Source organism: Vanacampus margaritifer, chromosome 16, assembly GCF_051991255.1.
Source record: "Vanacampus margaritifer isolate UIUO_Vmar chromosome 16, RoL_Vmar_1.0, whole genome shotgun sequence".
Classification (NCBI taxonomy): Eukaryota; Metazoa; Chordata; class Actinopteri; order Syngnathiformes; family Syngnathidae; genus Vanacampus; species Vanacampus margaritifer.
In genome coordinates this window covers 242,971-259,690 of record NC_135447.1, presented here as the reverse complement: position 1 = coordinate 259,690, position 16,720 = coordinate 242,971, and the positions used below count along the sequence as shown (strand labels likewise).

The window sequence follows — 16,720 nt, the reverse complement described above, 5'->3', positions numbered from 1 at the left end:
CATTCTTCTCATTTGGAGCTCCTGATCGTAAGACCTCACCGTCGCGAGTACCAATACCTTGTACTCGCCCATCCCTACTTAAGACTTGAATTCTTTCAGAGGTCACATTCGGAACTCAAAATACTCGTTTCTCAGAAATCCTTCCCCATTGAAATGAATGGAAATACCATTCATATATTCCAGTTACAAAAAGCCACCAAAAATGTTTTTTTAATGAGGAAAATAGCGCTCCACAGTGTTGTATGTGATAAAAAGATACAGTGATAACATGATTAAATACAATGTCATGAATGAAGCAGTTTGTGCATCATGATAATTCAATGGGCATCGTGCTGCTCTGCTCATTGTGGTGCGCATGCCTTGGCCACTAGGGTGCAGTATAATGCATACAGACATAGTAAACGTCCATTTGAAAATATATGCCAGGAAATATTGTTTCATGTCTGCAGAAAGTTTTTCAAAGGTTCATCATGATCTGATGAGCCCATCCACAGCGTTGTGCACAGCGTTGTGCATTGTGAAGCAGCAAACGGTCGTAAGACAAAGTTCGCCTTGTGAAATACTTTACTCGGTTGTATTTAAAAAGGACTAAAAACAACGTGTATGAGCCTTAATTGATGTTTTTAAATCATTGCTCACGATATATTCTTGACCTCAATTTCTCTTGCCGTGTTGCATTTTTCTCTCCAAATGTCATTTATGGCTTCAGTACAGCGACGATGAATAATACGACAAAGCCGCCACTTGCATCCATTAAAGCTCTTAAGCCCGAGTGAAGAAGTGACTGATATTCTAATGTGGCGGTTAGCGCGAGGGGATATATTTTCTTTTTCAGCTGTGCCGCAGCCACCATGTGAAAAAAAGGCCGCCCGAGGCAAGCAGTTCACGATTATGACGAGAGCTTGGAGTCGAGTTGTCACGACAAATTTGGCCTTTGATTATTTAGCAACGGCTCATCATTTAACCCTTACATAATTAGCTCATACAACTTGCATCCAAACTTTTTTTTTTATGCATTAGTCATCTTCCATAAAAATAGAGGGGAACATCCAAGGCCGAGCATAAACCTTGTGGGATTGTTAACGGGGTTAAGAGTGTAAAAATACGACCCCACAGCTCTGAGTCTTCATGACGCTATTAATGTTGCATCATCTCACATTTCAACAAATAAACGCCTCGTTTAAAGATTGCAGGCTTCTTCATAGCATTAGCTTAGCATTAGCCCCTGACCGAGATCCAAGGGAGTCTCATCAACCGACATCGTCGTAGTCCTTCTCGGCCTGGTTTTGGTCTCCGACGTCGTCATAGTCCTCCGCGCTGCCGTCCGCCGGGTCCAGCACTTCTTCATACGACGGAACCAGAGGGACGGCTTGCTGGTCTTGACCCTCGACCTCCACGTAGTCTGGCAGCTCATCGCGGATCTGCTCATAGTTGTTAAAGTGGCTCAGGTTGTGATCCCGGTTGTGGACATTTGCCAGTGTCAGATCTCGGTTCTGGAGGTTGCTCAGGTAGTGGTCTTGGATGCGGGGGTGGCTCACAGTCTGGTCACGGTTGAGGAGGTTGGTGAGATTGCGGAGGTTGTCCAGGTTCCGGTGGCAGTCGGGCCGCTGGTCCGGGATCTGCATGTGTTTAGGAAGGTCGGCCATGTTCTGCTCATGGTCGAGTAGTTGGTGGGCCGTTGTTTTTTCTCTTTGGTTTGGCACATCTGCAATGTTCTCATAGCTCTGGGCCTCTAAAAAACAAAAAAAACAAACGTAGTCACATTTCAACAAAACATGCAAGATAATCATGATTTTTGACTGATTAAAAACAGTACATGAATGTTTTCACATCTGATAACATGGATGAGAGGAAGATTCAGTCAACATACAATATTTCCTTAAATGGTGCCAGATAAAGCCAAAAGTCTCTTCTTCTTCTTCTTCTTCTTCTTCTATAAATGCTTCCCCTCAGTCCATCTTTTTAAAAGTATGACTCACTTAAGCGTCTTTGCTGCCACAGCAGAGCAGCTGACACGACATCTGTAAAGCTGAACTTCCCTACTGTAATTGTAATGCATGCATACATTGGGTATTTTATTTGTGGCTCACATTCTCATGATAAAAATGGATGTATTTGCCTGAATAAATACTTTTTATCATTGAAACCATGAACTTTAACAGTATCTTGACTTGAATGCTATCTTTTTTTCTTTTTTTTTTTACATAATACAAAATAACGATGACATCTAATTATATGTCTGTTCCTTTTACCTGCCAACAGGAACTGGGTGCGAGGAGGCAGAGGCGGAGTATTGCGCTTCCGCTGTTGGTTCTTGTTCTCCCTGAGAGATGCAACGGAAACAATATTAAAGTAAATGCTGCGTGCAAAGTTGTTTTCTTTTTCTTTCAAGTAAAACATTTTCTAGCTTGGCAAAATATATGTTTGCATGCTATGTGAGTTCTCCCCATAAAGTGACCGGTTGCTGCCTGTTTGCAGGATTAGCGTACAGATAGCGAGAAAATGAAATGTTTGCATGTTCATTTCTAATGAAATGATGCAAACGATAGCGACCTGTTGGCATAAAGACCAAGCTAGCACAAAATGTTTACAAATAAAGTGACTAAAAAGTCATTTCAACTTTTCTATTTGAGAGAAATAGTACTTGGCGGCTGTTCTGTTTTCTTGAATGAAGCAAGATCAAGCAGCAAGTTAGCAAGATAAGCATAAAGACAAAGCTAGCAATGCTATCCAAATGACGACATGTTTCTCAAATATGTGTTATTCATAGGATTGCTTCAAAATATATTTGGGAGTAATAATACTTGGATGTTTTCAAAGTGACAAGTGGCTGCTATGTAGCAAAAGGAGCATTAAAGACCCGAACGTTTTCTTCAAATAAATACATACATAATAAAATAAATCAAATGCTGTTCCGGTCAAATATCCGTTTTCAATTCAACAATTCAGGCCAACCTAAACATGACGTTTTGGGGCGAAAGCTTAAAACATGTCAGATGTCTTTGCATTACTTGTCTTTGGAGTCTTTGTGGCGCTTTGAGAATCGGTGTTTCTCTGTAAAAACAAACAAACAAATAAGAGCATCGTACGTGAAATAAGAAGCAAACAAAGGAGCAATTGGAATGACTTTATTATTCTCTTTGTCCGCTTCAGGTGACCGAGTATCAACTGCGCTGTGACAACGTTGTACGTCTCCGTTTGCCCAAAGCCATCATTAAGCTTTCATCTGGATTTGGAAACTAAATCAGACGCTTGAGAACAAAAGAAAAACTCCTCGGCTTGTCTTTTTTTCAGGGGAGGAAAAGTGAGCAGGAAAGTGCCGTGTCATGATGTCTGAAAATGGGCATGAAAGTTTAGCTTGGAATGCCAGACGGAGCTTGGAAGTCACAGCAGAATTCCTGCAGGGAAAAAACTCAACTGAGGTCTGCGGTTTCTTCACACTAACCGGCTCATGTTTTTGGTGGGCTATTGCATACGGCAGCCGCCATCAGCACATTCCCACAACGAAAAATAAGAATAATCTTGAATTTGCATTTTTAGCTGTGATACGATCGAGGCTCCTTCTTGTCTTGAACCAAATTCTGATAAGAAATCAAATGTTGTCATTATGTGTGAGCCAAACGCTGGCAAAGCCTCCGTCTACGACCATGAAGAAAAAAGACCAACCGTTGTGGGAGATGCACATGTTGATGAAGGCGAAAATGGCGGCGAGGAGCAAACAGGCCAAAATGATCCCGAGCATCAGCCACAACCAAATGTAGTCTCGCAGAAGCCCCATTGGGAATCTAACAACATTCAAGAGGAATAAAAGCAGGTCCAAGTTGCCGCTGCTGCTGCTTTTGAGTAGGAAGAAACAAAGTGCATTGGCGAGAAGAGCATCGGCCACTTCCCCTTTTTGAGACTAATGTGGCAAAGCGGACAATCAACCAAATGCGGCGTCTCTTGAGACTCGTGACTAAGACAAGTTTCCTGCACTGGCAGCGCAACGTTTTCATACATACTTTACTAGACAAACACACACAAGTACGCAAAGACAAAAGGATACGGTTGCCTTTATCTGCATCCGCTCCCGTTTGCAGCTCCGCATCATCTTCCTTTCAATAATGACACATAAGATACTGAAGTATATTCGTAGCTTTGGACCAGAAGACAGAGCTTGTATTTGAAGTTAATTTCAATATTTATGTTTTGTATTTAAGTCAATTACAGCAATTATTACATTGAAATGAAAAACATATTTAATCAAAAAACAATTCATTATATTAAAACTTAATCAAAAACAATACAATAATTAAAACACACAAACACGCACACGCAGTATAAAAAAAACAACATAAAACAAAAAGATGTGATTGTAAATAATATTACAATTAAAACACTCATTCAATTAAAAACAAATAATTATATTAAAAAGCGTTACTTATATTAAAATTTGATTTAGAAAATAAATCTACGTTTTTTTTTGTTAAATACTGAACACTGTAAATGACAATTCGATGTAAAATGCATCAAATTAAAAAAGATTAAAACACTAACAAGATTTTTTACCTAGGTTTAAAAATCAACTTTAAACTGTTCATTTAAATTAAAAACATTAACTTGAAAAATGTATAAAAGTTTTAAGCATATTAAAAAAAAGTATTATTTCTAAAATCCATCCATCCATTTTCTTAACCGCTTGTGCTCACAAGGGTCGCTGGAGCCTATCCTAGCTGGCTTCCGGCAGTAGGCGGGGTACGCCTGGTTGCCAGCCAATCGCAGGGCACACACACCAACAACCATCCACATTTACAATCACACCTTTGGACAATTTGGAGGGTTCAATGAACCTGCCATGCATGTCTTTGGAATGTGGGAGGAAACCGGAGTAGCCTAGAAACGGGGAGAACATGCAAACTCCACCCAGGAAGGCCGAAACCCGAACTCGACCTCACGTCCTCTGCACTGGGAGGCGGACGTGCTAACCAGTCAGCCAAATAAAGGTTACATTAAAACGCATTTTTAAATAATAACGAATAAAAATCATTAATTATTTTGAAAACAAAGATTACGTTGTTTTTTTTAAACTGATGAAGATTGTAAACAATAATGGAATATAAAACACGGCAAGCTAAAAACAAAACTGAACACTTATTTTGAAATGAAAAGCAGGAACTTTCTAAAACGTTTGTTCAAACAGCCCCTATACCAAAATAAAAAGTGGTTCGTGGGTGGAAGGTAGTCTTATCACGGTGTTTTATAATGTTTATAGTACTTTATTTACGTTTTGCCGCCATTTAATTGCAAACAATATGGCTAATCTGAGCTGATCACACATATACTTTGAAGACTCAAGCGGACGTGGCATGTATTCCGGTAGCTGACTTGACGACGGCTGTCATGTGGTTAGCCTGGCTTGTGGGACACTCCTAGCACGGATCCCCATCCTCATCGTCAGGTCCCCCCCACCCCCCCTCCCCACCGAACCATGGCCGAGCAGGCCGCGGGAGCCCCTCCGTCGTCCCAGCATGACGGTAACATGTCTTGTGTGTTTCGTGATATTTTATGGCGCATTTGTGTGCTGAAGGCTGGCTTAGCCTCACGCTTGGTTAGCGGCCTCGGCATCTTTTGACAACATTAGCTCGTTAGCACCCCCCCCCCCCCTCTCTTCCAGGGCTACGTGTCACACACACACACATGCAGTGAAGACAGCATGTCACTCATTATTTGCTTATGTCATGGATGTGTATTAATGGCAATTGTTAATAAATGATATGTGTTGGCATTCCATAACGCCTTAATATACGTTGATTTTAGCTAGCTGGTGTGGCTAAAGGTAGCACATTTCGCTAACTTGCTCCGTGTCTAATATGGAACGTAAAGCAGGGCTTAAGCGGCTTATTATTACTATTGGTGATAACATACATGTTATTCTGCACCCAAAACATTGTTGTTGTTGTTACGTCAGTTTCCACGTCCCCGAAATTGCCACATTTTCGACGAGTTCCACGTTTCCCATGATAACATCCTCAAAACGAAGCACACGTTTTGCATATTTACATCTCGTTTTCCGAACATGATTCCAAACATGCCAACTTTAAAAGTATTCAGCTCATTAGGGATATCTTGGGAACTTGTCATCGTGTTTCCAAATGTACACAATCAAATTCCCAAATGAAGAAATACTTTACGTATTTAGCTTCCACATTTCACGGATGCAAGCCATTTTCAACATTTTTATTGAGGTATTGTCAGATCGTTCTCCTGCTTGTAAAAGCTTCCTTTTTGTGCTTGTAGACGAGCTCCGGCAGCGAATGGAGGCTCTGGAGCGGGAGAGGGCCGAATTCGGCAAAGTCAAGCAGCAGCTGGAGGCCGAGTTCAACCAGAAGAGAGCCAAGTTCAAAGAGCTCTATTTGGCCAAAGAGGGTAAGAGGTCGCCCCAAAGGTCACAATTCATTGCAGCCTGGAAGTCACCGTGTTGCAGGCCAACAATTCACATCAATTATGCTTGTCATTTATTGTATCCAGTCAACACAACTTTTCTGAAAATTGGGCAAATCTTTGGAGCTGCTCTATTTTGATGATAATTCTGATCATAAGAATGCAATGAAATGGATAGGTAGATCAATTATTCCTATAATAGTAACTATTAAAAGTAGTAGTTTGATCTAAAGTTGGAAGAAAAAAAGTCGTCTTTTTTTGTTTGTCATCCGCTATCCAGAGGATCTGAAGAGGCAAACGTCAGCGCTGGAGTCGTCCCAGGTCGAGCTGAGCTCCGCGCAGGTGCAGCTGGCGCAGGCCCTCGCCGAGATCGAGACCATCAAGGCGGTGGCCACCGTGTCGGAGAACACCAAGCAGGAGGCCATCGACCAGGTTCGCAGCCAGTGGCAGGAGGAGGTGGCCTCGCTGCAGGCCATCATGAAAGGTACGCCGATCCTTTTCAGAGGTCACCGTGGTACCGCTGTATTTCAAACAAGAACTGCTAACGTTGGCATCAAAAGTTGCAGTATATGAGAATAAATACTTGTTCCCATAATATTCAAACTTTTTCTGTGTTTCTCGTTCCGCCTCAGAAACGGTTTGTGAGTACGAGGTCCAGTTCCACCAGCAACTGGAGCAGGAGCGAGCTCAGTGGGGCCAGTACCGGGAGGCCATGGAGAGGGACTTAGGTGACCTTCGGCGGCGCCTCACCGAGGGGCAAGAAGAGCAAAACCTGGAGGATGATATGAAAAAGGTACACGTGGGGCTCACCGCTCACCTCGTGTCCAAAATGACAACTAGCTGGAAAATAGCAAACTGTCTAAATGGTCACCACGCAAAAGCTATCGTTTACATGTTCACTTTTGAAGGACAAAACTTCCGCCAAGGGAATATTTAGATGAAGTGTGCTTGTGCACTTACTTGATTGAAAGGCGCAGGAAGATGCGGAGAAGCTCCGTTCGGTGGTGATGCCCATGGAGCAGGAGATCGGGACGCTCAAAGCCAAGCTGGCCGCGGCCGAGGACAGGGTCAAGGAACTGGAGGCGTCCAAGGTGGACCTTTTGGCAACCAGGAAGTCGCAATCATAACAATCTGCCAGTGTTGACGTTTTGAAAGGCTCCTTTCTACTTTTGACAGGTGAAGGAGCTCAATCACGTTCTGGAGGCGGAGAAGTCGTGTCGCACCGACCTGGAGATGTACGTGGCCGTGCTCAACACGCAGAAGTCCGTCTTGCAGGAGGACGCCGAGAAGCTACGCAGGGAGCTTCACGAAGGTATTTGCTCCCTCCTGCAATAGTAAGCAGCTCCAAATGGATGTATTAGTCCATATTTTCAACATTTGCTATGTTGCGCTTAAGTTAAGTTATAAATTTACTGGTAAAAAAGTCAACACGACGAGAAAATATCTGTAATTTTACGGGAAAATAAACTGTAATCTGATACAAATAAAACTGTAATAATAATAAAAGAATAAAGTTACAATATTACAAGAGTAAAATCACAATATTCGAAGTAAAAAACATTGCAATATTACAAGAAAGAAAAAAAAAAAATCTTGATTTGACAAGTAAAAAAGAAGAAGAGTTTTGTACTAATACAAGCTAAAAATACATTTGTCATTTTGAGAGAAATAAAGACGTCGTTTCTTGCTTGTATGCGTTATTGTAGCCATTCAAAGTTGTCTGATGCTTTTTTGTGTGCACGTGCGTCGCATCCAGTGTGCCACAAGTTGGAGCTGGAGCGGCAGCAGCACAACCAGCTCAAGCACACGTGGCAGCGAGCCAACGACCAGTTCCTGGAGTCCCAGCGCCTCCTCATGAGGGACATGCAGAGGATGGAGAACGTGCTCTCCTCCGAGCAGCTGCGGCAGGTGGAGGAGAGCAAGAAGAAAGACCAGGTCACGAAACGCCCACTCAAAAGCCCCTTGTTCGATGGCGCCAATCGTTTGCTTTGTTTCACGATGTAGTCGTCGTAACAGAAAGGTCTCCCTTGTGACATTCTGACTTGATTGTAGCGACCTAATTTTAGCATCTCTCGCGTCTTCCAGGAGGAGGACGAGAAGGAGAGGCTGAGCCAAGTGACGGACGCGCTCGAGGACGACGGCGCAGACAACACGGAGCCCCCGGAGGACGTCTTCCTGGGGCTGAGCGTCGAGGAGGTACGGCCGCCGCCAAATGGGATGCGGCCCCCCGGGGACAACGGCGGGCCCCTCCTTTCACATTCTCATTTGATCGTCAAACGGGCAGTGGGTCGTTCCTTTGACCTTTGCTCACCTCATGCCTGATTTTCCCACCATTCGTTCATCCTTGACACATTTTGAACTTACTGTCACAATATCCATAACAAAATATTCCTTTTTTTATGTCCGTGCACGTTGACATCCAGTTTGTGAATTGCTTGGTGTTGTTTAATCTTGTTTTATCAATTATAGCTATTTCATATTATGACTTTCTCTGAAGTCAAGTCGTAATATTCCATCTTCTTTCTTCCGAAGTTTTGTCGTTGAGACTTTGGTGATAATTAGTCGTAATGTTAGTTAGAACAAAATGACTTGAACGTAACAGTGTGGCGGCCGTGGCTGACGGTGTAGAGACGGTCGTTCGGTAACCGGAAGGTCGGCTGTCGGATCCCCGAGTCCTGTGTGGTCGTGTCCTTGGGCAAGGCACTCGACACGCCAATGTGCTGCTCCTCACGCTGGCGTATGGAAGGTGCGAAGGCTTGGCGGTGGTGGGAGGGGCCGTAGGCGCACACTGGCAGCCACGCTTCCTTCCGTCAGCCTTTCCCAGGCAGCTTAAGTAGCGAGCCGCCACCGCAGTGTGAATGTGTGAGTGCATGAATAATGTATCCATTGTGACGCGTCTTTGAGTTTCAAGAAAAAAAAGCGCTATATAAATCGGATGCATTATTATTATTATATTGTAAAGTCCTAACTTTATTCTCATGAAATGACATAGTTGTGAAGTTACGATGATAATGATTATGACGGTATCCGTTTGGCAAGCAAAAAGTGTGTGTTTTGCCGCCATGGTTGACTTTGTCCTCCGCAGCCACCGAGCAACCTCAGCGCTCACGGCTCCATGCACTCCCTGGACGCCGACCCGGTAGCGGGCGGCCCATCGGACCCCTACAAGGAGAACCTGCGGAGGGTCCAGTCCACCGACAGCCTGGGCTCCTCGCTGTCGGCCGCGCAGGGCCTGAACCACAAGGCCAAGTCGGCCGGCCACTTGGACGAGTCGGACTTTGGCCCCCTGGTGGGGGCCGACTGCGGCGCGGCGGACGGCGGCTTGGGGGACGCGTGGTCCGTCGGCTCCGTCAAGTTGACGGCCAGCCACTTCCTGCTCACCAAAGACCAGGAGAAGGCCATCAAAGCAATGACGCCCGAGCAGGAGGAGACGGCGTCGTTGCTGTCCAGCATCTCGCAAGCCCCCGACACCGCCTACTTGCCCCCCGCCGGCTACCGACTGGTCAGCGACAGCGAGTGGAACCTGCTGCAACAGGAGGTGCGCTCATTGTCGCCAAAGACGTTCATGCCCACGGCAAACAAATGCAACAAATAGCTTAGAAATTATTTTCATCATCAAGCGCAAACATGGATCGGTCAATTCCTCCAGACTGAAGCATGAAGAAGGAGGGAAAACGCTCCAACAATCCGATGCATTCTAATGATTGTTGTTATGATGAACAATCGTATGCAAGTGAGCGCTCGTATTGGTGTACCTAATGTTGTGTCCCACCCCAGGTGAAGAACGCCGGCAGGAAGCTGGGCCGCCGCTGCGACATGTGCTCCAACTACGAGAAACAGCTGCAGGCCATCCAGGGGCAGGAAGCCGACACTCGCGATCAGGTCTAGCCGCCGTCGGCTTTTGCCTCGGTTGCGGCCGGATTGGCCCGCAGAGTTTTGACGGCGAAGCATGTGGGCCGGCTCCGCAGGTGAAGAAACTGCAGGTGATGCTGCGTCAGGCCAACGATCACCTGGAGAGGAGCGTGGCCGACAAGCAAAGTCTGGAAGAGTCCGTCAAGCTGGGGAACGAGGAAACCGCCGCCAAGGTAAAAGCAGCTTGCGGTTTTTGTCACAAGCTTTTTGTTGAATTGCAAAATGTTGAACTTGGGAGAAATTTTATTTGTAGTTCTGCTGCCGTTATGTGGCAAACTTTCCCAGGATGTTTGGATTGAACGGAACATTTGTTTTTTATCATTTGTAAATATAGTGGGCTCTTGTGACTTGTCAAGTCAGCATAAAACCTCCAGAATTTCCACAGTCTTGATTGCCGTTGAACGCATTATAATAGTTCTAAATAAAACAAAGTATTTCAATTTGTTTCTGTTTTGCAGCAATTAGCATTAGAATATAGCAACGTTTCATCATTATTCACAAATCTGAATAGAACTGAAGGTAAATGAGCTTTTTTTTCGACATGACCCTGGTTGATCTCTTATACTCTGCTGCCACCTGCTGGCCGTTTTTGCAGTAACTAGCGTTGCTTCAAGCGTTCTATGCAGTTGCGAGGCTTCATCAAAGCCTTCTGTATGCACTAGCATAAAAGAAACAAACATATGAATACGTCTTTGGGATCATGGCGATATTTCAAATTGAATGTATTTATATATACGTTTTTGGAAGCAAATGTGTTAAAGGGGAATTCAACCTTAAACATTTCTTGACTTCACTCGTCGAACACGACATTCTGATGAATTTTACATTTGTGGAATATGAGTTATGAAGCAAAATTCAGGGGGCGGCCATTTTGCCACTTGCTGTCGACTGAAGATGACATCATGCTTGCTCAGGTAACGACCAATCACAGCTCACCTGTTGTGATGCCATTTTCACTCGATAGCAAGTAGCAAATTGGCCGCCTTCTGATTTTGAACAAAACCGCTGGCTTACCAAAGTCCGATTAGCGTATGGAACATATTGTTGTCAAGAAATGTTTTGGGCTTGACTTACCCTTTAAAAAAGTGTCCCAATAAGCAGAAGTAAATGTCCCAATACTAGAATCATGTGTAATATTTCCCCTTCCAAAACCCAATTGTTTTTGGCGGTAGGCGTCCGCCCTGATGCAACGAGTCCAGGAGTCGGAAACGCTGCTCGGCGCGCTTCAGGAGGCCTTCGGCGAAGCCAAGAGGAGCACGCAAGGACAGATGGTGAGTGGCGGGCACGGCGACGGCGACGGCGACGGTGCCGGCGGCGAGAGCGTCCTGACGCTTGGATCTTCTTTGAAGGCGGCGCTGGTGCGGTCGCGGGAGCAAGTGGCCGACGAGCTGAGCCGACTCCAGCGGGACAACGAGAACCTGCAGGGAAAACACCGCCTGCACTCGGAACTGCTGCAGCAAGACGGCTTCGTCATGCCCGGCACCGTGCAAGTGCGTGCTCGCGACGACGGCACACAGCCGGCAACCCGTCCCATTTTTGGCTGCACACACACACACACACACACGATATTGCATTGTATGGACATTGCCTTGGCCGTTGCCATGTCTTGTTCAACGGTTGCCAAGGCAACGGCTCACAGCAGCGTAAAAGCGCTAGTCAATGCGGAGGATGTGATTTCAGCGGGACGTTGCTGTGCATTTTGTTTAACCTCCGCCGAGTTGAAAAGAGCATCTTCGGCGCCTCCTGCACAAAAACACAATGTGGGAGCGACAAACGTGTGTGGAGGAACCGCAGTCAAAAACGGATCATCGCAGGCATTGTTTAATATCAAATCGAAGCCTCATCTTAATTCCATTTACCACCGATTCATTTGCTACCCGAGACATAAAAGGTGACCCCTGATCTTAGTCAGGGTTCAACTGTATGACATGAACCAACATTTGTCAGTGATCGGGCCCATTCCTTGCGCGTTGCTCGTGGGCTCAGGAGCTCCAGGCCGCGGTGCTGCAGCTGCGCCGGGACACGGTGGCGCTGCGGACGTCGGCCGAGCACGTGGAGGAGAAGCTGAAGGCGGAGATCCTCTTCCTCAAGGAGCAGATCCAAGCCGAGCAGTGCCTGAAGGAGAACCTGGAGGACACGTTGCAGATGGAGATCGAGGGCTGCAAGGAGGAGCTAGGTCAGAACCTTCAGATCAGCGTCCCCGTCTTGGTGACGATAAGTCCACTAGCAAAAGAATTGCTGGTGGCAGCACACCAGCGTGTATTAGTCGTGTCTTTTTTTTGGGCTCATTTTCATATTTCCTTCTCTTTCTATATATTGTCTTCCCAAACAGCTTCCTTCTCCTGTTTGAAGACGGAACTGGAGCGGATGAAGGCGGAAAGGGAGCAGGTTAGGTTTGTTACGCAATTGCACCTTCACAAAGACAGCTTGAACGGTGGAAAAGATCATTTAGTCCATCTGCATGCTACTAGTACCGCTGCTGAAGGTTCGAGGTCACAGGGGCGGCAAAGTGCGGTCCTGGAGGGCCGTCGCAGTCCTGCGGGTTTTCCAGGTCTCCCTCGTCGGACTGCAGCTGATTCCGATCAGCAGAATCGTTAGCAGGCTTAAGCAGAGCTTGCTGATGAGCTGATCAGGAATCAGCTGTGTTGAAGAAGGGAAACATCCGAAACCTGCAGGACTCGGGCCCTCCAGGACCAGATCTTGCCAGCCCTGCTAGGTGATTTTATACTTCTATACGTGTATGTTTTTACAGTTGCTAGTCGCACGCAGTTGTCGGCTAGTGTTCGCTAGTAACGTCCTACTAGCATGCCCTAGTTGTGCAGAAATAGTCGTCGAAAATATCGTTCCTAGTAAGCGATGCGTTCTACTAGTATACCCTCGTCATTCTACTAGCGTTCTGAATAACATGAATAATGAATATTTTGGCAATTGCATATTCTACTGATTATCCCGGCAGTAATCGGATCAAATTTCGCCAATATTGAAAAAAAAAAAAAAAAAAGCGAGCCTACTAGTACATATGGAAATAAATGCTGAAAGGACTGTCCATCATCAACAATGTCCATCGGCTCGCTCGTTGACGTGCGTGCGTGCGTGCGTGCGTGCGTGCGTGCGTGCAGTTGCAGAGCAGTTTGTGGCAAAAGACGGACACGCTGGAAAGCATCCAGGCCTTGCGGGTCGGTCTGGAGCAGCAGCTGCGAGAGCTCAACACAGCCAAGGTACAGCAGCATGTCATGCACTCTCATTTGGCGTTGTGGCAATGTTGCACTTTGACGTCGTATGGCGGCGGCACGTGATCGACTGAACACGGGATGCTCAGCAGCCTTTCATACACTTTGCTGGCGCTCGATGGCCATCGCAGCGTATCAAACACGGCGGCCATGACGCCTAGCATAGCTGGCGCCCTTGTGGGAACGTCACGATATCGTGCCGTCGAGCGTTGCAGCATACCATGCACTCGTTTAGTCTATGTTGTATCAGGGGTGTCAAAGTCCGGTCCTGGGGGGCCCCGAGTCCTGCGTGTTGTGGAGGTTTCCCACGTTCAACACGGCTGATTGATATTTCGGCTGATTAGCAAGCTCCGCAGAATCAGGTGTGTTGGAGTAGAGAAACCTGGAAAACCTGCAGGACTCCAGGATCGGACTGTGACACCCGTGTTGTCGGTTGCCGTGGTGACGCGTGTGTGCGTGTGCTGTAGAGCGTGCTGGAGAGTCAAGTGTTCGAAGAGAAGGACCGAGCCCAGCGCTTGCAAACGGAGCTGGACGTCAGCGAGCAGGTCCAGAAGGACTTTGTCAAGCTTTCGCAGACGCTTCAGGTAACAACTAGTTAAGGAGTTGCTAGTTTGGCTGAAATGTATTGATCGGACATATTGCCAATGTCTTGCAACTTGAAAATATTCCGCTCATTCTGGACATTCGGCTCAACGTGTTTCTCCCGTTCTGCAAACTTTCAAATGTTGCTAACGTCATTGCCAATGCGGGACGTTTGACATGGTTTCCTTTTGTGCGTTTCTGGGCCGATGGCGGCTTCAAGTCTCCAATTTGACATTGCTTCAGCTGTCGCGCATTTCCCACGCAATTTGCTCTTGTCGGCGGCCGTTTTGTCGACAGGTGCAGCTGGAGCGAATACGACAGGCCGACTCTTTGGAGCGAATCGGACTCATTCTCAACGACACCAACTTGACTGACATCAACCAGCTTCCGGATACTTGATAGCGCGCCCGCCTGTCGGGAACGCCGCGCCGCGCCGCGCCGCGCCGCCTTCCTTCTTTCGCCGTCCATATGACATCGTTCCTCGTCGTCATAAGCATCGGCCAAGAAGCGAAGGAAGGAAGGAAGGAGCGGCGGCCTTCTTGTGTACATTGAATGGTGACAAACACTACCTTGCAAACGTGCATACGGATTGACGAGAGCGGAGAAATCCCAACTTGCCTGCGGATGTTTGCGTCCTGTAGATATGACGACAACAAATGTCAGATTAGCTTTAAACAAGATTGGAAAAAAAGATTTGTCGTGGAATTGAAGCACTTTTTTTTACCAGGTAACCACTTGGATGCCCCCCCCCCCCCCCCCCCATTGGATTGGCTCACAATTGTTCATCCCACGTCACATATTGCTAGTCCCACCCCTTCGCTGAGTTTGTTCATTGTTGGGGTTCTCAAACTTGGGTACAGACCTCAATAATAATAATAATAACAATACCTTGTTTTGTAGCATTTCAAATAATTTTTGGACCGATTAGAAAGTCTGATATGATTGTCACGACACATAAATCAGACATTAAGGTGTATTTTTTCTGATCTTTCTTTTCCTCATTAAGCTTCAACTTTATTTTGGAAATATGACCTCTTTCGTCTCAACAAAATACATCTTTGTTCTTGTGAAGATGACTTTTTTCCCCCCTTAGGAATAAATATGTGACTTAATTTTTTTCCTTTCGTACCATTGAGACTTTTCTTGTGGACATGAAGTGGTAGACGGAATTCTGTCGTTGGCCTCCTCATTATGCGGGTGTCCTGGCAAAAGTCTGTCCCCTGTAAGCCCCAAAAGTTTGACAACCCCGTTGTGCTGTCTTACACTCGACAACAAAGATACGAGATGAAGGAAGGAATGCAATCGTTGCACCAAAAGTATCCAAAAGGCAACACTCGTGTGTCGGGCTTTTTTTCTGTCTTGTTCTCGCCGCCCCGTCCCAAAATGGACAAAGACTGTGAAGAAGCTCATGCCACCTGACTTTTCTTCTGCACGTCCATTTGTGTGTTTGTTAAATACTGCAGCCTCCAAGGTGGAACACCTCCCAAAATGATCATTTCACAACCCAAAATGATCATTTCACAACCCAAAATGATCATTTCACAACCCAAAATGATCATTTCACAACCCAAAATGATCATTTCACAACCCATCGGAAGTCATGTCGAGCGCAAATTCATTTCGACCTTGTGACCTCTTTCACTGCCGTGGACGTTTAAATGAGTCCATTGAAATCCCAGCGTTCACGGCAACAGACAAAGATATTTGTCAAGTATGTTTTTCAACGGGCAGGTGCGGAAGTGAACTTCGAAGCTTTGACGTCATCGTAATGACACACAGATGCCTGCAGATGGCGGCATTGACTCTTTGAATGTGAGAATCAGCACAGTTTTTGAGTAGAAGATAAGCCGACATTCACCTCTTAATCTTTGAGGCTTTGATTATGTGGGAGGGAAACGCCAACACCTTTGAAGTCGGACAAGGTTAGGCACCTCATTAGAATATGTATACATATGCTATCATCAGTATGCGTTGTTAGGTCGTCGAAAGCGCATCTCGATGGTGACAAAGGATGACGCCGTTAACGTGTGAACAGCACACGGCATGTCAAAAAGCCACTCGCGTTCAACTCCAGTCAAGCAGTGAGTCGCCCACTGTACATATTTTAGTTGTATATCTGTAAATAAATGATTATTTTGCCCTCTGCCTTGTCTTTGTTGTATACTTTTTTTTGTGTGGAAAAAAAAGCAAAGCATGTCATTTTGATTTCGATGCTGAGAACATGTCACGTTTGACTTGTGTGAGGTACATTTTGACTTGAAGTCCAGAATTACTCGCGTTCTAGGTGTGTTCCACTTTGGAGGTGTTCACAAAAAAGAAAGTGGGCGGAGCTATGCAGCCGGAAGCTTCCAACCAGGCAATCAGAAGACGAAAGCCTCAAAAAGGTTTTGTTGATCACCTTTACGAGCCAGTATAAATGTCATTGTTATGATGAATATATGACCACAAATGGGTGGACACTCAAGCTTCCTGTCATTTGACACTCCTGGATTCATTTTTTTTTTTTTTAATCACTTATTTTTCATGCATTTTTCTGGTCATTAATTCATACATTAAAAAAAATCTTTTTTTTCATT

General features: G+C 45.7%; 2 protein-coding genes across 3 annotated transcripts; one reads left to right on the top strand and one right to left on the bottom strand.

The window, feature by feature from the left end:
• Nucleotides 1-254: 254 nt before the first annotated feature.
• On the bottom strand, nt 255-3,838 carry scimp (SLP adaptor and CSK interacting membrane protein). Of its 2 annotated transcripts, XM_077546930.1 has the most exons (4): nt 3,667-3,838; nt 3,012-3,054; nt 2,253-2,323; nt 255-1,732 (listed from the first exon to the last, which is right to left on the bottom strand). In XM_077546930.1, exons 1-4 carry the CDS (start codon nt 3,776-3,778, stop codon nt 1,251-1,253), a joined length of 708 nt encoding a protein of 235 aa, XP_077403056.1. In that variant the 5' UTR covers nt 3,779-3,838; the 3' UTR covers nt 255-1,250. The 2 variants fall into 2 exon arrangements, with proteins under 2 accessions (XP_077403056.1, XP_077403057.1); XM_077546931.1 differs by having other exon boundaries at nt 2,253-3,398; nt 3,667-3,783.
• A 1,381-nt stretch (nt 3,839-5,219) lies between these two features.
• rabep1 (rabaptin, RAB GTPase binding effector protein 1) lies at nt 5,220-16,289 on the top strand. Its single transcript, XM_077546756.1, has 18 exons — nt 5,220-5,513; nt 6,277-6,405; nt 6,701-6,904; nt 7,053-7,213; nt 7,392-7,511; nt 7,597-7,732; nt 8,177-8,355; nt 8,506-8,616; nt 9,506-9,958; nt 10,198-10,302; nt 10,389-10,505; nt 11,505-11,603; nt 11,682-11,822; nt 12,319-12,508; nt 12,665-12,720; nt 13,452-13,550; nt 14,030-14,146; nt 14,442-16,289. The coding sequence occupies exons 1-18, from the start codon at nt 5,468-5,470 to the stop codon at nt 14,541-14,543; spliced, it is 2,565 nt and encodes an 854-aa protein (XP_077402882.1). The 5' UTR covers nt 5,220-5,467; the 3' UTR covers nt 14,544-16,289.
• Nucleotides 16,290-16,720: the final 431 nt, after the last annotated feature.